General features: G+C 41.5%; 2 protein-coding genes across 2 annotated transcripts; one reads left to right on the forward strand and one right to left on the reverse strand.

The window, feature by feature from the left end:
• The first annotated feature begins 203 nt into the window (after nt 1-203).
• CMAS (cytidine monophosphate N-acetylneuraminic acid synthetase) lies at nt 204-14,981 on the forward strand. The gene is made up of 8 exons (XM_033058668.2): nt 204-1,039; nt 3,650-3,792; nt 4,013-4,168; nt 7,581-7,714; nt 8,546-8,640; nt 9,323-9,494; nt 10,962-11,112; nt 11,848-14,981. Exons 1-8 carry the CDS (start codon nt 336-338, stop codon nt 12,120-12,122), a joined length of 1,830 nt encoding a protein of 609 aa, XP_032914559.1. The 5' UTR covers nt 204-335; the 3' UTR covers nt 12,123-14,981.
• A 3,765-nt stretch (nt 14,982-18,746) lies between these two features.
• LOC116995960 (sulfotransferase 6B1-like) lies at nt 18,747-25,730 on the reverse strand. Its single transcript, XM_033059094.1, has 6 exons — nt 25,586-25,730; nt 24,549-24,733; nt 23,386-23,512; nt 21,120-21,214; nt 19,908-20,094; nt 18,747-18,865 (listed from the first exon to the last, which is right to left on the reverse strand). The coding sequence occupies exons 1-6, from the start codon at nt 25,728-25,730 to the stop codon at nt 18,747-18,749; spliced, it is 858 nt and encodes a 285-aa protein (XP_032914985.1).
• Nucleotides 25,731-25,946: the final 216 nt, after the last annotated feature.

Genomic DNA, 25,946 nt, shown 5'->3' on the forward strand with positions numbered 1-25,946 from the left:
GAAGTTTCAGGGAAGTTTCAGGGAAGTTTCAGGGAAGGGAAGGGAAGTTTCAGGGAAGTTTCAGGGAAGTTTCAGGGAAGTTTCAGGGAAGTTTCAGGGAAGGGAAGGGAAGGGAAGGGAAGGGAAGGGAAGGGAAGGGAAGGGAAGGGAAGGGAAGGACACTGGAGACACCCCTGGAATTTGGGAAGAAAACCAGGGATTGCTTGGCGCAGTGCCTGGGCAGCGCGCTCAGCTCCCGGCTCGGCGGATGAGCCATCTCCCTTACAGGCATGCCTGTGTCCCATGGGATGGCAGCCACTCCTGCTGACCTCCACAAAGAGCTGCGAAGCCACTGAATGGTCACGGTGATCTCCGGAGATCACCCTGTCCAACCCCCTGCCCAGGCAGGGTCACCTGGAGCAGGTGACGCAGGAGCGTGTCCAGGTGGGGTTGGAATGTCTCCAGAGGGGGAGACTCCAGGCCCTCCCTGGGCAGCTGTTCCAGGGCTCTGCCACCCGCAGTGTGCGGAAGTTCTTCCTCATGCTGAGCTTCTTGTGTTTAGTTTATGGCCACACCGCACATCTGTCCGTCCGTCTGTCCGTCCGTCCATCCATCCATCCTGCCGTGAAAGCAGGCACGAAGACCGGGCTTTGAGGGATATCTTGTGCCAAAAGAGCACCCTCTCTTCCCTAAAGGGCAAACGATCCCCGTATCCCACCTCGAGCCCCCCAGTGCATCCCTCGCTGTCCCCTGGGCCTCTCCGGCCGCGCTCCCCGCACGCACGAGCGGCGCCGCAGGACTACATTTCCCGGCATGCCCCGAGGGGGCGGTCCGCGCGCGTGGCAGGGCGCGGCGGGAGAGGAGCGGACCGGGACAGTGACAGGGACAGAGACACGGCCATGGATGCGGGCGAGGGGCGGCCGCAGCCCCACCTGGCCGCCCTGGTGCTGGCGCGGGGCGGCAGCAAGGGGATCCCGCTGAAGAACATCAAGCTGCTGGCGGGGGTGCCGCTCATCGGCTGGGTGCTGCGCGCCGCCACGGACGCCGGCGTCTTCCACAGGTGCGCATGCGCGGCCTCCCCTTCCGCCTCCCCTTCGCCTGGGGGTCTCTGGTTCGGGATGGAGGTGCTGGGGAGTTCTGGTTCGGGATGGAGATGCCTGAAGGATCCTGGCGTACGGAGGGGTTAGGGAAGCCGCCACTTCGTCAAGAGTGTCTTAGGGATGACTGCCAGGGTCTGCAGGGAGGGCTCAGAGCAGGGACCAGGCTTCTCGCCTTGGGGCCCAGCAATGGGGCTGCAGAAACGTCGGGAAGTAATGGCCAGGAAGTTCCACCTGGACATGAGGAAGAACTTCTTTACTGGAACCGGCTGCCCTGAGAGGGTGGAGTCTCTCTCGGTGGAGATACTCAAAAGCTGCCTGGATGGAATCCTGTGCAACCTGCTCCAGGTGACCCTGCTGGCGCATGGAGGAGGGCCCAGATGACCCACTGTGGTCCCTTGCAGCCTGACCCGTGCTGTGACTGCCAGTGAGGCAGGATTGATCCTCGCTTAAAACAAAGGACTGCAGTTACTGTGGAACCAGGCAAGACAAACATCCTGTCAAGAACTCAGCTGTGCCTTCCTGCTGAGGCTGAACAGCAAAGGAATGAAGGAATTAAAGTCTTACAACACAATCATTCGAAATTAAAGTTGTTCTGATGTGTGGTTGGGTCGCCACTAGCTGGTGATGTTCGCCAGTAAATATTGGTGGGTTCACTTCACTAAGACATCTGCATTAAATGGGACTGCCAGGCTGGAGATGATCTCCTGTGACCTGCTGACTTTGGTTTGTGATCATCTGGGTACTCAGGACAGCATGCACTGAGTTTGGGATCTCCAAGGATGGAGACTGCACAGCTCTTCTGTTATTTCACTGCACTCACCCGGAAAAATCTTCCTTATATTCTGCCTGCCCAGCAGTGAAATCACCTCCTTTGCTGAGATGTCTCTTTCAGCATCTTCTGACATGTGTGTGGCACATCCCAGGCCCAGTCATCGTGCTGGCTCCTGTTGATCTTGCTCACATTTTCCTTTTTGGTGTCAGGGGGCCCACAGCACATGAGAAGCACTCACTCAAATGTCAAGTTGAAGGAGATAATCTTGTGTGCCCATTTAACACGGGAGAGAAGCTCAGTTTGTGGCCAAGTGCCTGAAACTTTGGTAACAATAATTAGAGCTAGATAGAAACACGTGTGTTGTTGGTGTTGAAAATGGAGGCATTACAGATTTTTTTCTATAGAAGCAAGACTGAGGATTTTCTACACGTCTGCTGATCATTAAAGCCATGGTCAGGATGTGCTCAGTGTGTAGCACACTTAGGGGCAGGTTCCTAGTGCAAACCTGCTGCATAATGCTCAGACCAAGTCAAACAGAAATATAGCCCAACTAGATGCAGAGCACTCTATCTCATAGCTACTCTGTCATTTTCTAACCTTTCTTTCTGTATCTGAAAAGTAGAGGATGCAGCACTCTGTTTTATTTTTAATAAAGAAACAGGCAAGAACACATCTGTCCGAGGTTACTGATAATTTCTTAATGATTGTGAATCCATATTGTTTAATGACCTGCTGTGGTTTCTGTTTGGCATCTGGATTTTCCCAACAGGAAGCCAGTCAGGGTTGTGCAGGGAGGCACAGCAGGTGCAGTAGATGGACATGCACCAGTTTTGCCTGGTCACCCGTGGAACAGCTGTCCAGCATACCTGTTACACACCAAAACCCTGGTAGTTCAGTGGGGAGTATGTATTTAAGTTCACCACCCCAAAGCAGTTTCTAAAAAACACTTCGTGTATGTTTGTTCTCGTGGGTGTGACTTGACATTGCTGTCACTGTCACACATATTTTTCTTCTGATGATCCCACAAAGTCTTTGGGGGAATAAATGTAACTGCATCACCCTTTGCTGCGGACAGTGCATTGAGAATGCCAGCACAGCTGAGAGAGGAAGGATGACTTTTCATAACTTTTGTTTTTACACCTCTCATGCTTTTTGTCACAACGACGACAGCAGTGGCTTCACAGTTGCTTAGTGTTTGTCATGATGTGATACTCAGAATTAGCCCTTCCTTTTGTAAATGTTTATTTTCCCTGAATGATCACAATCTTGCTTTACCAGTAATGGAAGTTTTCTGTGTCAAAACATACAGAACTTGAACAACTCCTTCTATGGGATTGTATGAAGCCAAATTAACACATTTTAGCACATTTGCAGCATTAGTTCATCTTTTAACTTTGTGGCAGTTTTACTTGTTGTAAACTCTTAGATTATTCTGAATGCCACACTCAACACATTCACAATTCATTGATCTGTTAACATGCTAACAAATTCTTTGTGCTGACACTGGATTTTTCTGGTAACACTTCTAAATTTTATGTTGCGTGAGCTTCCCGCATGGAATGCAAGATTCAGATTTTACATTCTGGTGAATGTGCATGTTTTATGCCCATTGTTCAAAGCTGCTTGTTGGACTGACTGGGATAGTTTTATTAACACAAATATAATAACTAGTTCCTTATTGCAAGGTGTAGTACAGACATAAACAAGCTGGAGGGTTTTTTTCCTTCCAGGTTAAATTACAACAAGCAGTGGTGGAATTTGTTCTTTACATATTAATTTCTGTCATGTTTGCCAACAGCATATGGGTTTCCACAGACCACGATGAGATTGAGAAGGTTGCAAAGCAGTTTGGTGCTAAGGTCCATCGCAGAAGCCCCGAAGTCTCTCAAGACTCCTCAACTTCTCTAGAAGCCATCACAGAGTTTCTCAACCACCATCATGGTAAATCTGGGATGAAATATGCTGAGCTTTTATATTGTAGCCCCAGAGGGATGATGCACTTATTATTTAGAAAAATAAGTAAAGCATTGAGTAAATAAAAGTTAGAAAGATTTTCCTTTTTGTCTTTTTTTTGGTATGTGGTACCTACTCATACCACACTTTGCAGTTGTGTTACTGAAGATGTGAATTGTTTAATAAGTGTCTCTTTGTTTTTCTTTAGAGGTTGATATTGTAGGAAATATTCAAGCAACATCTCCCTGTTTACATCCCAGTGACCTTATAAAAGTGGCAGATCTGATCCAGAAGGAGGGGTTTGATTCCGTCTTCTCTGTTGTGAGGCGGCATCAGTTCAGATGGAGTGAGGTAAAGAAAGGAGGTAATATTGAGATGTTTCTGGTTACAGTTAACTTTTTTTTTTCTTTTTTTTTTTTTGGTACAAAATTCTTGCTTTTCATACCTATGGTATTTTAGGAAGTGGCTTAGAAATTCCTTCCCAGCACTGGTGTCTTGGTATTGCTGAGCATTGCTCACCCTTTCTGTAACTGTTTTGTAGAAATTAAAATTATATTAGCTTGTCTAGGCTCAAGATACAGTTAAAAAAACCCCTTATGTTAACTTCTTCCTAGTGGGTGTTCATGTGTATTCAGACATAACACTGAGGTTCTAACTAGAAAACTGTTCTTGCTATGCAGTAGCTAACAAATGACCAATAGTGTGAGATAAAATCTTGGTGAGGATGGGATGGCAATCTCTTGGCCTGGAGAGTTAGGCTTTGTTTCATCCTGATAATTTTGCTGCTGACTTATGTCATGTTGCAAAATGCCTTTGAGTCATGAGGGCTGAACTCATGTTGGTTAGCTCATCCAGAAAAATATGACTGGTTTTTCCCAGGGAAAATATGCCTGTCAGCTACATTGGTCAAGATGACCAAAGACTGAAATTTTACAAATAAAGACTGTACTTTGGTTTAGCTATAAAGCACTTTTTGTCTTGGTGTAAAGAGCTATTCCACACATTATGTATGTTGGCTTTGTTTCTGTGGTTAAAGCAGGAATTTTTTCTTCATTTTTAAAAATGGTTATTTCAGGTACTCTCACACTGCAGTTTTGGGATGGAATTTTTGGTCTTCGTTGGGTAGGTTTTTTTGTTTGTTTTGGGTTTTGGGGGTTTTTTGAATGAAAGTTACTGAGGCATTACAGTCATTCTGTTGAGGTATAAATTACTTCAGATGAATTTTGGGTTTTTTTCAGTTTAGAAAGCATCATACTGTAAAAGATCATGTGTAATAAATGAGGCTTGATCTGAGAGAGAAGTTGGAATAAAAGTTAAGCCTTTGTTTAGAGTAAACGCTTGGACATTGTCATTGTTCCTCATAAGCAGAAAAATAAGTGACACTGTGCAGTATAAAAAGAGTATCAAAAGCATGAGTGGAAATTTCAGGATTCTGTGGATTGCAGTTTAGGAAGGCACATGCACATCTTGAGATGCTGGAATGGACAAATATGAAAGAATAAATCTCATGTGGATGTGTCATGTGGCTTCCTGGAGTGATTGTGTGCCATAGGCAGATTGATAAATAAGAAAGCCTCGAGGCCTACTTAAAAAAAAGTAATTCTTCAGCATAAAATGATATCCTACCATTTTTAATGTGGTGAGAGATAAGGAATCATTCAGCTGAAGGACTGAGAACTGGAAACACATTGTGCCAGTGTGAGCCTCTTAAGGATAAATGCAAATGGCCTTTCAGATGTGTGGTGTTTCAGGTGACAGTGATTCCCAGCAGCATCATAAAATGGTTTTTCTTCTTTTTATTTTTCCATACTACTTTAGAGTACTGATGCTAAAAGAATTTCAGTGGGCCTTTTCTTTCTATGTAGTTCTGTTGGTCTTTCTGCGTTCAGGTTTAATATTGATAGACTGAAAGAGAAAGGTGTCTCTCTCTGACTGGAAATGTTTACCTCAGTGAGCACAAGGTTTTAGTTGGTTATGAAACACAAGGTATGTGTACATCTACTAAAGCTTCAGGATGTTTTGGGTGTTTGAGAATGCCCTCTAACTTTCTCATGGTTGCTGGATCATGAGACCTGATGAATTTTAGCTGCTTTGTGTATCTGGATTGAGAGGCTTAAAGACAAAAGTCTCTTGTCCCTGATTACAGTAATTTCACGAATACAAGCTGCACCAATTTGACTAAGATTTTGCTCCTAAACCGGAAATGCGGCTAATAATCAGGAGCGGCTAATACAACCTCAGAAGTGCCTGCCAGAGTGCTGAGCCGAGCAGCTGCAAAGTCGGCATTTTGCGATTGTTACAAATCGCTACTCTGTTGCACCGCGGGTGGAGCCTGGCTCCCTGTAGGCAGCACGGGGGGCGGGGAGAGAGGCGGGAGAGCTCTCTTTCCTCCTCTGCCACAGCCCAGGGGAGAGACGGGGGGGGGCCTGGCGCCGCCATTGCCGCGGCCCGGGGAGGAGAGGGGGGACCCGGGCCGCCCCTACCGCGGCCCGGGGGGGGGGGGGGAAGCCGGCGCCGCCATTGCTGTGGCCCGGGGAGCCGACGGGAGCCGCGCGCAGCCATTGCCGCGGCTCGGGGAGCCGACGGGGTGCTTTGTCCCCGCCCGCCGCCGCCGCGGCAGGAGCGGGGAAACTCCGTCCCTGCCTGCCACCGCAGGGCAGCGCCGACCCGGGGTGACTGAGCCCAGTGGCAGCGGCGGCCGGCCCCGAGCTGCAGCACCGTGCTGGGCCACCTGGCCCCGTCAGCGGCCCCTAGCGGGCCGAGCCTGCACAGCCTTAGCTCAGCCAGTAAACCCCGCCCTCCCGCGGTTCTGTTACTAATTGCACGCGGGTCCTCGCTGCGAACGACAAAGCGGCTTATATTCGGGTGCGGCTTATCTATGGACAAAAACCTAAATATTTGCCAACACCCAGAGATGCGGCTTATAGTCAGTGCGGCTTGTATTCGTGAATTTACTGTAGGTTTCTGCAGCGTGTACAGCTGTCATTGGTAATAATATTGGGATCTTTTGGGATGGTGTTTGTGCAGACAGCTGTGTGTTTATTTGTGAACACTGATTAAACCACTTATGAAGAGTTAATGCATATCCTTAAATAGGATGTATTTTGGGGAAGTGTCAAGATGTTTTCACAGGCAAAAATTATTCATGTATGTTTTTTTTCACCTTCTAGATTTTAGGCTGCCCTTTCAGGCATCAGAGTGCATTCAGACATTCCCATGTGCACTAGGAGTTGGAGTACAGGAATAGTATTTCTTTCACATTGGCAAGGACATGTCCCTCCTACTCCTTGTAGGAACCAGTTTTGAAGCAAATAATGTCTTAGGTTTTTGTTGTTGTTTTTGTTTGTTTGGCTTGGGTTTTTTTTCCTAAAATGGTAATGAAAAATTTCCTTTTCCACTGCTAGGCATACAAAGTAGTCCTCCAGTTTATTCACAGTTCCAAGAAAGAGAAGCAATTCAGTGATTCCCCAGAGAAGTTGTGGGTTCTCCATCCCTAGAAGTGTTCCAGGCCAGGCTGGATGGGGCTCTGAGCAATCTGGGATAGTGAAAGGTGTCCCTGCCCATGGCAAGAGGTTGGAACTGGATGATCTTTAACATCCCTTCCAACCCAAACTAGTCTGTGATTCTTTATAAAGTTAAGCAACAAAGGCAATAATGAGAAAAGTTAGTGACTGAATTATACCCTTAATTTTTCAACAGAAAGTTATTTAGAAAGTTGTGACTCTGAGCAGCAATTCTGTAAAGCTTATTTGGTAATTTTTTTTCTTTTTTAACAGACAACAAGATGACAGAACCTCAAAACCTGAATCCAGCAAAGCGCTACCGGAGGCAAGACTGGCCTGGGGAGCTCTATGAAAATGGCTCATTTTATTTTGCTAAGAGACATCTGATTGAGAAAGGCTACTTGCAGGTTAGTGCTTCTGGTTTTTCATGCTCTTCAGAATAACTCTACTTGCTGTAGAGTGTTCAGAATTCAATGCTCTGTTTTGATTTCTGATGCAGTGTGAAATAACAGCACTCTAATTTCAGAACAGTTTGCTAATTATTTTTAACTTAGCAGGGCTAGTTATAGCTAGAGCAGTTCCCATAACAGCATCCTCCATAGCAAATAAATTTATGCAAATAAATTTATTATATAACTTTAACCTAAAACCCATACAATACTGAGTTGAGTTTTGCATGAGTTCACCAGTACATCTCAGAATTCATTTTAGTGCCATAAAGGTGTGAAACTGAGTTTCATGCAGTGTGAGAGACTTGTCATAATCTGCAAATTTGCATTTTCAGACAGTTTAACCTTATGCCAGTTACTGTAACTTTAACAGTCTTTTTCCCTTTCCTGATGTTTACATCCCAATATAGTGATGCAGAACAACACTGAGGTTTGGTGGATATTTTCCCACTAGCAAATAATAATCACGGTCTTCCTAAGCAAATGCTGACAGTATTACTATTTTTCTGATTAAAAGATCTAGTGAAATTAGTGTGATGTAATTGCTGTAATGGATAATATCTTGCACACTTTCTCTAGTGAAATGGAAATAGTTATTAACGCTGTAGAGGGTTCCTTGAAATTGTTCTATATCACTGCAAAAAATGTAATTGATGGTTCACTTTTATATAAACCATGGTGGCCACTATGTAACCAAGCACTTGGCTTTCATTGCATGCTGCTAAATTGTAGAGTTTTGTGTTTGTGTTGACCCAAGCAGAAAATTTGAGTGGGTTTTATTTCCTTCAGGGTGGTAAAATGGCCTACTATGAAATGCGTGCAGAGCACAGCGTGGATATTGACATAGACATTGACTGGCCTATTGCAGAGCAGAGAGTGTTGAGGTAAAACCACTTTTTATTCCCTTATTTCTCTGATGCTGCTTGTTTCAAAGTGTGGTCATATGAATTCATAATGTATGGAATGTAAGCAATGGAGATCAAAGATAATTGGGCAGCTTTATTTTTGCCCAGCATTTTCTTCTATCCCTGTTGAAATCAACTGAATTCCCTTTGTTACGTGGTGAGGTTTTGGTAGTTTGGTTTTTCTCCTTAAAGTTCAGTTTGGTGAAGAGTGTAAGCCCCACTATACCACAGCAATGTGTTAGCATCATCTCTGGCTTTCCCAGCTGAGATGCCCCAGATTTCCATGCTCCAGGTCACTATAACTGATGCCAGGAATGGGAGTGTTTGTGTAGAGGGCATGAGCTGATCCCATCTCACCAGCTTGCCTTTTCTTTGCAACTGCTCTAAGGAAATAATGGGTGGGAATGGAGTATATTTTCTGTGCCTTTTTCATCCTGATTTTTAAATGGATGACATAAATGAGCCATCTTTTGGGTGGTTCTGTTAAGTTTCTTTGAAGGGGGACAATGTAGTTGGAGAGTGATGGTGATGAGAAAAAACATTAGGAAAGATGAATTTCAAAGCTGATTCTTCTGTCTGAAGGCTATAATTGTATGGGAAATATTTGGGGTTTTGGAGTGTGCAAAATCTTCCATCCTAAAAAGATAATTTCTTTGTATAGCTTTGGATATTTTGGCAAAGAGCCACTAAAAGAGGTGAAGCTCTTGGTTTGCAGTATTGATGGATGCCTGACCAATGGTCGCATTTATGTGACAGAAGATCACAAGGAAATGGTCTCCTATGATTACAGAGATATTGTTGGCATTGATCTGTTAAAGAAAAGAGGAATCCAGGTAAGTGCTGTTCTGAAGAGTGAGCCTTCGTGTTTCATGTAACCTGCACATTAAAAGATTCTAAAAAACTATATTCTTGCAGCATAGAAGTTGAAGTTTTTTTGCAGTACTTGTGATGAAGCAGCATAATTTATTGGTTGGGACAAATGTTATCCTCAGAACCCTCAGAGGAAGATAAGTGTTTTGAGAAAGTTCTCAATCACAGTAATTACAACATCTTTCTCCATTTCAGAGAATCATAGAATGGCCTGGGCTGGACCTTCAAAATCATCTTGTTCCAACCCTCCTACCAGAGCAGGGACACCTTCCACTCTCCCAGGTTGCTCAGAACCCCATCCAATCTGGCCTTGGACACTTCCAGGGATGGGGCAGCCACAGCTTCTCTGGGCAACCTGTGCCAGGGCCTCACCACCCTCACAGGAAGAATTTCTTCCTCATATCAAATCTAAATCTCCCCTCTGTCAGTGTGAAGCCATTGCCCCTTGTCCTGTCACTCCAGGCCCTTGTCAAGAGTCCCTCTCCATCTTTCCTGTGGGCTCCCTTCAGGCACTGGAAGGCTGCACTTAGGTCACCCCAGAGCCCGCTCCAGTGAAATGGAATAGCTGTTTTCTTCAGCAGTCCCTGAGCTTCATTTTCTGTGAAGCCAGAGGGGTAGGAAGCTTGTAATCACTGTTTTCTTGCCTGTGGGAGCCCATTTCCATACCTTCTTTGACTTGGAATGTTTCATTAAAACCTCTAGGTCTTTGTGCTGCACTTCATTTATTTCTAGTATATGTTGCTGATAAAATCCTGCCTTGTGCTCCATTTCTCTTCATTCTGTACTTTAAATCAGTGCCAAGCATTTGTTACCCAAGCAATTAGGGAATATATTGTCTACATCTTTGGCAGAAGACCTGAAGGATTTGCATCTGAGATTTCTGAAAACCCTGCTGCAATTATTTTTTGGTTTTAGCTTACCTTGTGCATAATTCCTGAAACTTTGAATTTGGAATGAACTTCCAGAGATAAATGTACTGTGCTGCTTCAGTCTGTGTAGTGTTAGTTTGATGCTCTGAAATGCTGCTATAAAGAAAGTTATGTTGTTAAGTAGAGGGGCCAAGGAAAAAACTTCATATTCTACTTTAGCAAATATTTCAGAAATCTTTCTTGGGAATTCTCTCATTCCACACTGTGATTTAATTAGATCATACTGCACTAGATAGTCACCATGCCACCATACTGTGCTATTTAATATTTTATTTAGTACATCTGCCATTTAAAAAGACAAATGCAAATTATTTTTTAACATCATGGAGGGCTGCAGAAAGGTATTTCTCTTTCCTAAAGGTACCTCAAGACTCTGGGTGGTTTTGGATGCTAATTACTTCTGAGACCCTCTACAAGCAACACTACTTTTTTGTAACAGTAAATCAAATTATATGTCGTATTTCTTTGGATGTAAAACTTACTCTAATTTTATTTCCATAGGTTCGACTCATCTCTGACAGAGATTGTTCAAAAACACTTTCAGCCATGCAGCTGGGATGTGTAGCAAAAGTCAATGTGACAAATAAACTACAAGTTCTGAAGGACTGGCAGGAAGACATGGGTTTGAGCTGGAAAGAGGTGGCATACTTAGGTCAGTTCCTTTTCTTTTGGTTTATTTAATTCAAATAGTGTAGACAAATAGAATCTTTATACTGCTGCTGAGCTTCAAACCACTTTTCTCTTTGTAAATACACTGAATTTAATGGGATTGCTGTGCGCAATGCAGCACACAATCACCAAAAGCAGGTATTTTAAGGCCTGTTAGGGTACAATCTAAATGTAACAGACATTGATGAATCTGTGTAATTTGGTAAGGGAAATCTTCACTGGTTTTCCAGTGGGATATAGGAAAACTTTTGTTTTCAGGAAACATTTTGATGTCAAAATCTGGATAAGCATACAATTTTGAAATTATTCTAGGTCATTTCAGAGGGATATTGTATGATTATGTTCTAAAATGGTTTTCAGAAATGGACAAAATTAGAACCGAAAGCCATGTGGTTCTGTGCTAAACTGTATTTCAGTGACAGGTTAAGTGTGGAGTCCTGCCAATGCTTATTCAGCTGCTCAATAATTCTACTGCTCTTAAAAGTACCGTTCTCTTGCCTGGTGATTGTGAAGTGTGATCAGCATTTACATGGATAATCAAGATTTTCCAACATCTGACTTGCATATGCAAAGTGCTTGTTGAACTGCTGAGATAAGCATTGTAACCAAAAAAACCAAACCCCACATTTCAAAAATCAGATCAACAGAAAAACATTGAGAAAAATTCTGATTCTTGCCCTTCTGTGATATTTGGCCTTGCTGTCACCTTCCTCCCTAGGAAATGAGGAGTCTGATGTGGAGTGCCTGAAGCAGGCAGGCATGAATGGTGTGCCTGCTGATGCCTGTGCTGCTGCTCAGAAGGCTGCTGGTTACATCTGCAAGAGCAGAGGTGGCTGTGGAGCTGTGCGCGAGTTTGCAGAACACATATTCCTGCTCTTAGAGAAAGTGAACTCTGCAAGGAAGCAACTGGAAGAAATCAGCTCTGCTGGGAAGGAAATGGGGAGAAATGAGAACAGCAGGAAAGGAAATAAAGAACTGATGGAAAAAGAGTAATGCTGTTGGTCAATCCTGCTTTTCTTCCTCAGTACATCCATATCCCAAAGGAATGTTTACCTTTCAAATTTTACAGCACAGTAGAGTTAAAAGTGTCTCCCTCTAATTCCAGGTCCCACATTCATGATTATATGCTGATCATATCCATGATGATTTTAAAAGCCATTTAAGTGAAATGGGAGGAATGCTACAAAAGAGAGTGCCCTGTAAATCTACTCTTAATCATCACACCTGTCTGATGCATGTTTTTCATAATCAGAATGTTTTCAGGGAGCAATGATTTTGCATGACTTGAAGATTTGTAATTCAGGCTTGAAACCAAAACTTCTGTCAATTTCGCTCATGTGGTTTGCATTTCTTTTATCAAATGCATGGTGGTGTGGTAGTGTGATTGCATTTTACAGGATCTGTTCTCAGCAAGGAAGAGTTTTAACATATGCTGGAGAGGTCAGGTTAAAATACTATCAATAAAACTTCCTCCTCTATTTTAAAAATACAACACAGTTACTGTAAAACAAATTAATATTAGTTTTAAAAAGCACTTTAGCATGTGTTGAGTTTTAAGCTCATAAATAATTAAATCACTTTTGGAATTGTGCCTCTTGGAATCTGTTTATTATGGGTTTTATTGAAGTGCCTAAATTAATATTTTGCCAAATTTGGAGTTAAATTTCCCATTGTCTTTGAGATCTTTGCAGAAACTTGGTTTCTTTCTATGACGACTTTATTGCAATCTCAAATGAGTTAAAGGCAAATAAGGGTCTTTAAGTTCATTGTATAGAAAAGCAGCTGTTGTTAAAAAAAAACAAACACCAAACCATAGTTGATGTGGGTTTATATAAAATATATATACAGACACTTTTAGCATGTTAAAACTGGTTTACATGATCGTATTTATTGAGAATAGGATTTGCATTGTACATTACAAATGCAGTATCAGTCAAGTTCTTGTTTGGGTTATGTTAAAAAATAAAAATACCCATGGTACACAGGCAATTATAAGTGAGGTGAATGATAATGGCTCATTATTTTATTTTGTTCCTCTGCTAAATATTGTCTTGTACAAATAGTTCTACTCCTAGTATATCACCTGATGTATTTGCTTCTGATAAACTTTGTGTTTACTTCCTTTCACAAAGCAAAATGTTGAACTGAAATTTTTTACTGCCTATCTACAGTTAACAGATAAATTGTTTACTATACTAATCAGTTCTAGGTCACCTAAATTTAAGTGTCTCTTTTGAGTCACTTGTTAGGATTCTGTGCAGGATAAATCCATGGATTTTGACAAGAGGAGCGCCACATTTTGGACATCAGTTTTTTTTACTTTGAGGAATTCTTGTTTAGAAGAACATGGTATAATCTTACATTGGGAAGAATATGAGGAACAAAAGATCTTTAGAGACTGTTTACCAAAAAAAAATTGGATATACACGATCTGCTTCCTGAAAGGTTCAGATTTGTATTGCCCACACTGTAGTGGAAAGCCTAATTATAGAGTAGGAAGTGGGAAGCCTTAATTACTCCTCTTGATTTTATAGAAGAGACTCAATCATAGGAAGGATTTAGGGGTCAGAGAGGCAAAGAGAGTGAGGGTAACTCTGTCACCTTAGAGGTGAAATCCCAAGTCCCAGGAAAGGTTCAAATGTGTAGACTATTTTTCCAAGGCCCGTTCCAGTACGTGCAACACCACAGCTGCCTTTGATTAGAGGGGTATTACTCATTCAGAGTAGATTTCAATGGTCAATTTTGTTATTCTGGGCTAATTTTGAGATCATCTTTTGGCCATGTGAGCACTTGTTTTTTGGTTTTAATTAACTTAGGGTATTCCAAAGATCTTGGGTAATATGTTACATAGTCTTAGGTGATGTTCGGTCATGATTATGTGAAATGGAAAAAAAAGGAAATTATGTAAATATTTGTAATAAGCTATTATAAAAACATGGCTGATTACCTCAAATTTTAAATAAACAGCTTTCTCTAGTCTTGTAAGTAGAGAATGTTTATGGGCTGGCTTGTGGTGAGTTTCTGTCCTGCAAATCTTACACTCCCAAGTTCACGTTCCACACAAATTATTTATGATGGTGAAAGTGGATTTAATGCCCAAATTAATCACATGCACACCTTCACCTACTTCTGACTCCATTCATTTATTTTTATCTACTCTTTCTCCTATTTAGTTTATCTTCCCCTCCAGTTCATGTTAGGCGATGCAACAAGTTCTTAACTTAAGTGTTTTCAAATCAATAGGAATCACATATATCTCAGCCTTTTGAAGTCAGAGATGTTTTAATACTTGCTGATTTCAAGTTTTTAAGACTTTAAAACCTTGAGCACACATTTTACATAAGTAGTTTTTTCCAGAGCCCATGTGGGGGATGGTTTTAATTTTTTTTTCCTGTTAGTGTGGTCTTAAAACATTATTTACTTTTTCCAGAAATAAATCTAAATTATTTCCAAGCAGCAGAACCAATCATCCTAATTGTTGTCATTACAAGAGCAGTAATGTTGTACAGAAGAAAAATGCCATTATGTGTGAACCTGGTGCACAAATGGGTTAGAAAAACTTACCTGTAATACACTTGTCTGAAAAACCTTTAGGGGAGACATGAAAGAGAATGACCAATGAGCAGTGTGAAGGTAATGATACCAAATTATTCAGGTTGGTAAAGAGAGGGGCTGGTTAAACTGAGGAGGTATATATAAAATAAGCTGACCCTAACTGAAAAACAGTCCTAATGTCATATGTATTAAAATATCCATGTTTACGGAGCGGTTATAATTCAGAAAGGTATCTAGAGATTTGAAGTGTGTGCTAGCAGTTGAAAAAGCAGGAATTGCTACAAAAAAGAATAAATAAAAAATAGGATAAAAATAATTAATCCACTGTATAATTCAGTGGTTTGTGTGTGTCTTGAATACTGCATATTTTGTTCATTTTGTGTTGAAAAGGCTGTAGCATTCCAAAGGTTTGTGGGAGGATAAAATGGATGATGGAAGAAAGGATTCAGGTTCAGTGTCAATAGCCGTATCAGAATTCTTCACTTTGGAAAAAGAATTCTTGACTTTGGACTGAAGGGAGTTGTGTTAAAATTAAGGACAGAAAGCCATGGAATGGTCACTGAAGAAGCTAGCAGTGACCAAAATCAGGTGCCTGAGGAATATAAATTTACCATGTTGTATTTATTGGTGGTTTCCAGTTTTTCTGTTGCCTCAGCACATTTGCAGCTCGTGGGTTTGCAAAGTTGAACGTGAGTTACATTTAATGAATCTCAGAACACTTGGCCATGTGTTTCATTAGTCTGACATGACACAGTTCTGGTTCTGAACCTTGGATTCTTGCTTGTTTTGGAAATACCCAATTGCATTTTATTTTTATTTCACAATGTGTGTTAGTGGTTCATTCCACGTCAATGTGTAGCACTGACACAGTGAGCAGCAGGGTATGGCATTACTATTATGAGTAGGAGTAATCTAATCATAAAAAACCAGTAAGGAAAATAGGGCAAAAGTACGTACAGGATTATATAAGAGTACAGGTATGTTGGATGAATCAGTGATCATTATTATCTGTAGTCAGAGATACTCACAGCAAATTGCTGTGAAAGTTCTTGGCCAAAACGTACTCAGAGGTTTGGAGAACATTCTGGAAAATTCCACGTTTTTCCTGACTGTTCACATGCATTGCAGACAAGTTTCTGGCCTAAACTGAAATACATCTGGACTAGTTAAGGCTACTCTTGTATTAAACATGGAGATAAGTCTCTCCAGGGATGTGACTTGTAACTGAGGGTATAGTTGCACACCTGTTTATGGCTAATACAGTCCACGTAGGATTTTATTTTTACCGTCCCACCGTTTTTTCCTGGTTACACTTTGTCTGCAGCAGTTCAGACTCAGTCTGGGAGGGGATCGGTCACCGTGCACTGATCCTTCTGAGCAGTGAGGCCCAGCAGAAGTGTTTTATTCAGTAGGTAAAGCTTGGTCTAAAAAGCCTGAAAAGGGGATGAAGTACCTCAGAATCTCAGAAAAAGGTGAGTTAGAAGGGACCCTTCAGGATCAGGAGTCCAGCTCCTGCACAGACAGCCCAACACTCCCTCACTGTTCCTGCGAGAGTTCTCCAAACACTCCTGGAGCTCTGGCAGCCTTGGGGCTGTGACCATTCCCTGGGGAGCCTGTTCAGTGCCCAGCACCCTTTGGGGGAAAAACCTTTCCCTGATATCCACCCTAACCCTCTCCTGACACAATTTAGGGCCATTCCCTCAGGTCCCCGTCACGCAGAGCGGAGATCAGGGCCTGTCCCTGCTCTTCCCCCCATGAGGGAGCTGTAGCCGCAGTGAGGGCTCCCCTCAGTCTCCTCCAGCTGAACACACCCAAGCGGCCTCAGCCTCTCCTCATTCTCCTCATGGCCCTTTACCTGATTTAGACAAATATAAAACCCTTCTGTTCCTTTCACTTCATGAACTTTAAGTTTTCCTGCGGATATTTATCATGATCTACCTTTGGATCAATTCCATTCTCTGAAAGCCACCTCTTAAAGGACCTGGAGCTACATTTATCTCTGCCTGGAGTCTGAACAGATTTTATGGGCAGTAGTTCTGATAACTTGCAAAGGCCCTGGTCCTGACTTGCCACATCAGTGTACCAACACTTGGAGCACTTTGTTCAAAGAAAGCAAGCATTTGATTTGTGATGGAGGCCAAGAGGTTTCAGGGGTATTGAGGTAAAGTTGCAGGGAGCGTGGAGAGCAAACTGGGCCTGTGCCTGGCAATGCCCCCACAATGCTGCCCCTGCTGAGAGCAGGGGAACTCAAACCTGGGCTGCTGTCATTGGTGTCAGAGCTTGGACAGCACAGAGACACGTGGCCCAGCTCCGTTTCATTCACCTGTCCTGCTGAACTTTTTGGTTTTGTTAATTTTAATGTAGGTAAATCCATAATTTATCCAGTAGGCCATGCTGTAAACTGATGAATTCCTCATCCCCCTGAAGCAGCAAGGGAACTAACTGCACTTTGAGCAGCACAGTGTTACCTCCCTGGCTGATGGGTAGGTTTACCAAGTTTACCAAGCTTACCTTGATCCACAAGGCAAGTCCTCATCCCGTCCCTTGACACACCGTTCTGCGTTGCATGTTGTTGATGTAAACAATCCTTTTTGCATGTGCATACAATGTATGGTGCAAATGCTGCTTACAGAAGTCTTAGTGCAGCTAAACTCCCTTGCGAACCTCATTTCCCCAAGAACCCTCTGGCTTTTTTCCCATATTCAAAAGGCCAGAAAAAGCTAAGTCTCTAAGTAAAATATTCAATTATTTTGATTAGCTGATCTCTTTCCAGTAACTAATAGTGGAAGAATGACACCTGAAAGGAGAGCAACAGTGGCATTTTAGGGGAAGAGTGAGTGATTTTAATGTCAGAAAAGCAAAGTAACACATCAAATGGTTATTTGCATAGAGCAGGGCAACCTCTCCCTCAGGTTGTGTTGAATTGGTAAATGGCAAAGGACTGCACACAGGCTTTTCTCCCACCCTCCCCAGCACCATAACTTCTGTGTTTGTGCAAAATCAGTGGGTGTTGATGCCAGCTTGCACACAGTAGGTATGAAATGAAAGGGCTGCCTGGTAAGTGTAAAGTGTGTGACTGCAGGGAGATTAGTGATGAAACAAGGCTGAACCTCAGAAACAACACACCCAGAGGAGGAGCTTCCCTTACACACAGAAACTCTGTTCTACCTTGGAACTGTGTGGTTGGGTAGAACAGTCCCTGGGATGTGGACACAGACAGCTTGGGAAATCTGTTTTATCAGGGACAGAGTAAATAAATAAGTGCTGTTTGGATTAAGCTGTCTCTGAGTTGTGGTTTGGTTCTGTTGCTCAGGGAGTGGGAAGTAAAATAGTTCTCATCAAAACACTGGAAGCAGGCATTTTGCAGGAAGTAAATCAAATGGAAAGGAAACACATTTTTGGTTGCCCAACATGTGGTGCTGAAATTTATTTGGATTTGTATCAGTTGCATTAAAAACACAGAGACTCTCTGATCCAGAAAAATGTTACATCAAAGAACTACATACTGTTTAAAAAAAGAAGAAAAAAATGTTTATTTTAATGAAGTCTGTAAACAGATTTCAGATCTTCAAATGTTGCCGTTTTCAACTTAATTGTCAATAACAATGTCCAGTAAGATAGGCACTTCCAAATCATGGCATATCACAGAAGGAGCAAGTCTTGGGTCATTTTCTTATGATGTGTTTTTAGAACTCTTAGCTATTCAGTTTCTTACAAGTTTGTTTCTTGTTTTTCTCTTCATATTATCTTGGGTAAAATTCTTAACTCAGGCTTACAAAGTCTGTTCATATCCCCTTGGAGCAAAATAAATAAATGATGAAATAGATTTGCTTGTCAGACAATGAGCCTGACACCTGGCTATGTGAAACCCTGTACACCTGCCCTCTGAGAACTGAGTTCAGCTCTGGCACTGTGTCAGAACTTTCCTGTTCTCAAAACCCCCATGTTTACAACCCTTCCTATTCGGAAGCATTATAAACTGATGGGAGCACCCATTCAGAACTTCCCACCAACTGGTCTGTGCATGTTTGTTGATAGCTGGATATTGTTCTTCACGTGGACTCAGAACTCATAGATGAAACTGTCTGCCATCTTGCTGAGCTTCATTTTCTCATTAAATATCTCCTGAAACCTAATATTCTGCTTTGGAGTGAAGTAGTTCTTCCAATCGCCGACAGCACCTAGGAAAGCAGAAATAGAAAGAACAGTGAAGTGAGCAACATGTGGAGCAGAAAATTATTTTAAAACCAGCCTGGTTTTTTGTTAATGTTGCAGCTGGTACAGATATTAATATATTCTTAACCACAGTCACTATGGTGGGTCAGGATCAGAAGAGACTCTGGTGGAAGCAGCTAGATCATCATCCATGAAGGCTGATGAACCCTCATTCTCAGAGCTGATTAGTGCCAGCAACACAAGTGGTGGAGGAAGAACAGCAGCTTTCCAAGGTGGAATTGCAGCTCCAAGGGACATCTTGCCATGCCTTAGCTGAGTTAATGGAAGGCAACATTTCTCTGTTTATACTGGAACAACTCTTCGTTTTAAACTGTCAATTGTCAGTCAAAAATTAACTAAATCAAAATAATCAAAATCCATGTAAAAACAGTGGGTTTGATTTACTTGTTATCCAAACCTGTGGAAGTTTCTGAAATGCCAGAGCAAGAAAACAGCTCCTGAGGGTATTTTAAAATCACATCTGAGCTAAGAACTGTGGAAAATTTTCCAAGGTCTGGAAGTTACCTATGACCATTCTGTTGCTGTTGTTGTTGTCAGCATACTCCTTCCTCAGGAATATTTCAGTAAGATAAGGGGTGATAAGAGCAGTCTCATTCAGAAGGAATGTGTCTGGCTCTTTCCTATTCTAGTCAACTAAGCGACCTTGGCAGGTGATATCAGAGAGACATGTTGGAAAACACTGAGGTAGTCAACTTTTAGATAAAAAAAGACAGATAAAGAGTAATACTGGGTGAACGTCTCCTTTTGGCTCAACAGCTCCCACAGAGCGGTATTAATCAGGCTGTAGTTCAGTCTCCTCTGTGCTTCTCTAGTGCAAGTCTGAATTTGCAGCCAGAGAAGTTAGGAAGTGATTTTTAAGAGGGCTTCAGATTGAAGAATCCTGTCATCATTTCCCAGGGCTGACCCAAAGACTCCAGGAAAGACCTGCACTGCAGCCTTTGTCTGGATTCCCACTCTTTCTGCCATGTTAGGCACAAAGGAATTTACCTTTTCGGAAAATCAGCTTCCTGTTGGATGTCAGAGCACACACGGTGTGATTTGGATCACTGTTCTCCTTTTCTGTGTCATTCTTCATTTCTGAGAACGAGGACTTCTTGCAGATGTCTTGGATATCATTGTCACTGACGTTTAAATTCAGGAACAAACTAATTTCCTTTACAACCTTAGGGAGATCCTGAGGTATAAGAAAAGCACAGCTTTTATGCTTCTGGGCTGATTATCAGGACTTTTAGCTGATTTGAAAATGACCCCTTCTATTATATAAAGAGTTTGTCACACATTTGTTAGCTTTCAAGCAAAGCTAAACATGTCATTGGATTGTGCAGATGACAGTTACAGTAAACCTGATTTTCCTCTTAGCCATACTCACAGAAATTAATAAATATAGAGTATACCATATCACACACAATCACATTGTCAATTTTACCTCCCAGTTCAGATAAAATGTTTAGAATTATTTCCCTGGAAACACAGGAGGCTTTGAGTAAAGCCCAGGTTGAAGTAGCTTATTTCATTGGATGTGTTATACAGAGAGATATAATAAGTGACTTAGTATGCAAAATGGTTTATTTATATTCCTAATAGTTAAATTTTTTTTACCCCAAAAATGAACAAACCTATTTTCATGGAGACACTAGAAAGTGTTTTCTGTTCACCTAAAAATTAGTTCTAAACATAAGGTATAAACATAAGATATATTTATATTTTACTTTTCCTTTTTCAAGAATAGTGAAGTTTTTCCCTACTCCTCCAGCCTCTAGTTTCCTTTTTTATTGGGAGCACAAGTCTCAAATGTGAGTAGTTCTGTTGTCTTACATCACTTTTTGAAAATTTTACGTGAAATATCAAGACATGGCAAATTAATGTGTGGTCCTCAATGGATGTCCTTGGTTGATCTTTCCATAGGACACAAAAAAGACTAACTTAAAATTCTGCCTGAGCCTGAGGAAAATTGTCTGAGTCCCATTCCTGCATCTAAGAAATGTAACTCTCACAAGATTTGATATTTATATAGTTTGTGTAGTCAGAATTATTTAATTAATACGACATTCTATACAGATGAAAATTACAGCCAAAAATATATATATTCACATTTTCCTTCTTTCTCCTTTTTCATTATATATAACTTCCTCTTTGATGTTTTAATGATGCTGATTTACAAGTAATGCCTTCTGCACCAAGAGCACAGAGCATATTTACCTTCTTCATGTCTTCATAGAACAAAAAGAGGATGTTTGTTTCATCTTCATGTTCTTCCCAGCTTAGGAAATGATCAAACCAGGATCCACAGACAACTGAAAGGAAAACCCATGTAAAAGAGATTCAGATAAACTTTATTCAGAAATAACTGTGATGCTACCTCACACATTTAGGGGAATAATTTGTATCCATATTCCTCTCAAACACAGGCAGTCCTTTGTGTGAAGTGAAGCAAATTTACAAAAGTAACTTCCAAAGAGGTTTCCATTCTTGCTGGAATTTGTTTTCATACCAGATACTATTCTGAGATATGATTCTGTATTGGAAGCAGTCTCCAGATCTAAGGAAAGGCCAATAATGAAATAAAATGTACCAGCCTAACAGGATCTGAACATCTCACAGACAACTGGCTGCCACGTCCGTGATTGTAGAGATATGATCACCTCAGCAGGAGATGAAATGAGCAGCCTGGTAAATGGAGCACACTGTTGTTACCTCTCTTTCATCCCAGCAGAAGGGAATCTGTATAATTTTTAAATTCTGAAGAAGAATTTTTAAAGAACTCAAGCAAATGCCTCGTTCAGCCAGTGTTACAGGTAAAAGGGGTTGCAGCTGATTTGTTTTGTCTGAATGCCACATTTGCTGAATCATGGGAACACAGATAAATGTCAGCTGTCTTTTAAAAAATAAAGTTCTGATCTCTCCATTTCAAAGGCAAGATGAAAACTTCATTCAGGGCAATGAGAAGAGGCCTGGACACAGAAAGCTCAGCCAGCATTCTCCAGAACTGTCCACCACCACCTGAAAATTCTAATCTTGTAATGAGCATAATTTTGACCACAAACTGTGAGTTGCAATTAAATATTAATTATAACCAATAGCTATAATTAAGCTGAATGCTGTAGCCCTCTCCAGCATATAAAGCAGTTTCTAAGTGTGCATGTGTGCTCCACAGTGTGTAATTAAACCCTACTCCCCTGGCCAGCTACTCCAGCTACTCTGGGGATGTGGCCAGTGATAGCACAGTCCTGCTGGCTTCAGGAGTGCCTTGGAGACTCCAGTCTTCCAAGAATCCATTACAGTTGTCTCTGTGTGTCCTAACCCTTGCTTAGAACTGATATTAACTCTGCAAGAGTACTGCAAGATTTGGATCAAACAGCACAAAGGTGGCAAAAATTACCCCCTTCCCTCCACATCGCCTTTTACCTAAATTTCTCTTGTAACCAGCATAGTTGTCTATTTATGCCACACATAAGCACTCAGAAAGCACTCAGATGGTAGCTAATAATTTACAGGGAAACAGGAGATGCTTTTAAAATTTAATCAGTGTATGCTTCAGATTGGAAGGGACCTTGAAGATCATTTATTTCCAAGGCCCCTGCCATGGGCAGGGACACCTTCCACCAGCGCAGGTTGCTCAGAGTCCCATCCAGCCTGGCCTTGAATGGAATCCCCTTTCCTTTTTTCCACTATTGTATGTTCAGAGTTGATACTAAACAAGCCAAGATCCTGCAAATCACCGAAGCATGTGCCTTAGGGCTGCTGTGGACTCAGATCAGCAAATCTGAGTCAAAATCAAAGCCTGGAGGAGGCAGTAAACAAATTGACTCCTGGAGCTCTGATGTGAGGCTGTGATGACTGCAGCGGCACTTTTCTTTCGGCGTTTTCAAGCTGATCAGTCATTATCACTGTTTTCATCACGATGGTGACACGTGTACTCAAAGGAGTAATAAAACACTAAATGGGAAGGGACAACGTGAACAAGGTTCTGTTGCCAGCTGCCATCCCGTCACTGCTAAAATGTCTCCCCCTTGTCCTTGGTCTTTGGACTCCATTTCTCAGACAGCACATCAGGGAGAGTGTGTGCAGAAGGGTTTTAGAAACATGTCCAGCCTCCTTTGTTGGGCTGTCTCCCAGCCTGGAGAAGACACAGACCTACAGTCACAGCTGTCCCTGCAGCCTGGTTACAGTCCCCTCATATGCTCTGTCACCAGCCACAGCCCTGCTTGCCCAGGGCAATGAAGAGCAGCAAAAACCTGCAAGGGCTGTGTTGGAATGATGTCCCTGCTTCTCAGAATGACTCCTTGCAGGGCTGAAGAGAGCATCCCATTATCTGCCTTTGTTTAGCTTGGCATTAGGAGTTATCCCCACCAAACCCATATGAATAAGGAGTTTAATAAGGAGTTTTCACACAGTTCAAATTTTTGAAGTCTTTCTGTGCATAGTAAACTAAGATGAACTGCAAAGAGAAAATATTTATCCTTACCATTGCCTTTTAAGAACAGATCAAAGAAAGCAGGCCAGGTGTCTACTGTGGGAAGGTTTGGGTTATCTCTGTAGTAATGAAACATAGAAACTGCAGTGTCTTTTGGATTTCTGCTGATGTAGATCATCTATAAATGAAGAAAATTTAGTTATTAATGATAATATCCTCCCTTTATTTTAGAGGAGCTCTGTGTATAAATAGAACATCGTCACAGGCAGTTTGCAGTGTCAAAACAGTTTCTTTTAGGATTCCTCCTTTGGTAACCATGCCATTAAATCAGAAATCTCTCCTTAGTAACAAGTTAATAGTGATTAGTAAACAATTCCATATGGATAGAGGCATGTTTGCCCCAGCTGGGTAATGTTTATGTTTTATGAAAGAGCCTCTGTTAACTTTAACCTTGAGTCAGTGTATTATCTCATATATCTCACACATGAAAGCATTACTAATTAATATTCAAACGAGAGTTGCAACACATAAATTCTGGCCTTTCATTCCAATCAGCTTTGTCCCAAAAGTCTGGATCTGAGTGATCCTGAAATTTTTGATTTTGAATGTAAAATCTGAGATCCAGAGGGTTTTTTTTAAAGGTCTCCCACATTAGCATGGGAGGAACTGGTTTAGTAGGTGTCCCCACCCATGGCATGGGGGTTGGAACAAGATGTTCTTTAAGGTCTCTTCCAATCCAGGTGACCCTGTGATTTTATGAACTTAAACCTCTGCTCTGAATCTGCCTCCCATGTTTGCCCAGTACCTTTATGGGCTCTTCAGAAAGCTCTAGCAGGAGGGTCAGAGTACCTTTAATCCCAGAGCAGCCTGTACCTAGCCAAGATTTCCTAAGACAGTGGGAAATGCTGTAATGAGAACACCCCCGTTACTAATGAGAGATTTCTGATTGAAAGATGTTTATGTTCTATTTTGTGTGGTGCCTGGTGTAGAAATCACCCCATGGGAGCAGTGGGGCAGGAGCAGAACCCAGCCCCTACTCCAAATCTCTGCTCATGTGCCTTCCACTGCTGATTCAGCTGTGTCTCCAAAATTCACAGCAAAACAATTCTAAAGACTGTGAATCGTTCAGAAATTACTAAGAATCAACAGGAAAAAATAGATTCCTAGTAAGCTTTCTATATATTTTACTGCTTTGATATAATTTTTTGCCTTACCTTGCATTTCTTACTCTTAAAATTTGGAGGCAACATGTTGTAGTCTAAGTGTGTTGGGATTATTCTCTTTGATGAGAGTTTATCCAGCTCCTCCAGTCGGGAAATGTCTCCAAATTCAATGGGAGATGTTATTGTGACTTGAGTATTGTAAAGCTTTGTTATAACTCCTGCAAGCCAGTGAGTGCCTACAGAAGAGTCATTTTAAGAAAACAAGACAAACAAACAAACAAACAAACAACAAAAAAGTATTAATATTTATTATTGTGAAACATGCATTTTTCACATGGAAACACCTTGCTAGAGAACAAGTTATATTTCTAATCCTCCAGATTCAGGAAACTACATGCCTAAGTTATCCCATTGGCTCCAAATATATAAATACTGAAAAATATAGGGCTGTATCTGAATTACAGTGTAACTCTGAGAGTAGTGTTAATTTTGGTACCAGAACCATCCCATTAGACAAACTGCTATCAGCTGAGAGGTGGCTATATTTTTTTATAATTTATAATTTATAACATATATTTTTATAATTTATTTCAGAATAACCTATTTGTTTGAGTTTGTTTTTTTCCTTACAATAACTTGAGTCTGTATATTTCTGAAAGCACTGATTGAGCTCCCCCTAGGTGTGTGCTCCTCTGTGCAAGAGAGGTGGGTGGAGAAAGGATAGGAAATTAATAAATCTACAGCCAAGAGCCACACAAATAACTTCATACAGTTCTTAATTTGCTCATAATTCAATGCAGAAAGTCCTCAAGAAAATCTTTCAAGTACAGATTCTGCTTACAGGTAAGGAATATATGTTTGTTTTCCAACATGAAAACAGCTGAGATTATTTTTGATTACAGAATCAAAATGTAGGGAATGACCCATATTTCTTGTAATATGAACATTTGCTGACAGAATAATATTTTCACCTACTTAAACATCCTTTCCTGTTTCTTTCACACAGATATTTCCCAAGCAGTTTAAGCTGAGAACATGAAACACAAAATCAAGAGTTCCTGCAATTAACATTGCAAACTAGAACTTACCAGATTTGGGATAGGAAACCAAAAGGACATCATCTTCTCTAGCATCAAAAGTATCCAAGGATTCTAAAAGTTCTGGAGAAGACCTGGTGGTAAAGGGAATCCCCTTAAATGTGTGTAGGAGCTCTGCCTCCCCAGAGTTAGACATGGTTGCTTAAGTCTTGGATTCCTGCAAATCAGATAACAGGGATAGGAGGAAGATTTAAAAGTCACTTCTTAGTCAGGTGGGTCAAAGTGACAAATTGAGACTGAGCAGCACAAACCTCATGTTTATATACTTTGCCAGAATGTCCTATCAGACACTGATTTTTTTTTTTCAGGTACTTGATAAAGGCAACTGAAATATTAGAGCTAACTTAATAAA

This window comes from Catharus ustulatus, chromosome 4, assembly GCF_009819885.2.
Source record: "Catharus ustulatus isolate bCatUst1 chromosome 4, bCatUst1.pri.v2, whole genome shotgun sequence".
NCBI classification, from domain to species: Eukaryota; Metazoa; Chordata; class Aves; order Passeriformes; family Turdidae; genus Catharus; species Catharus ustulatus.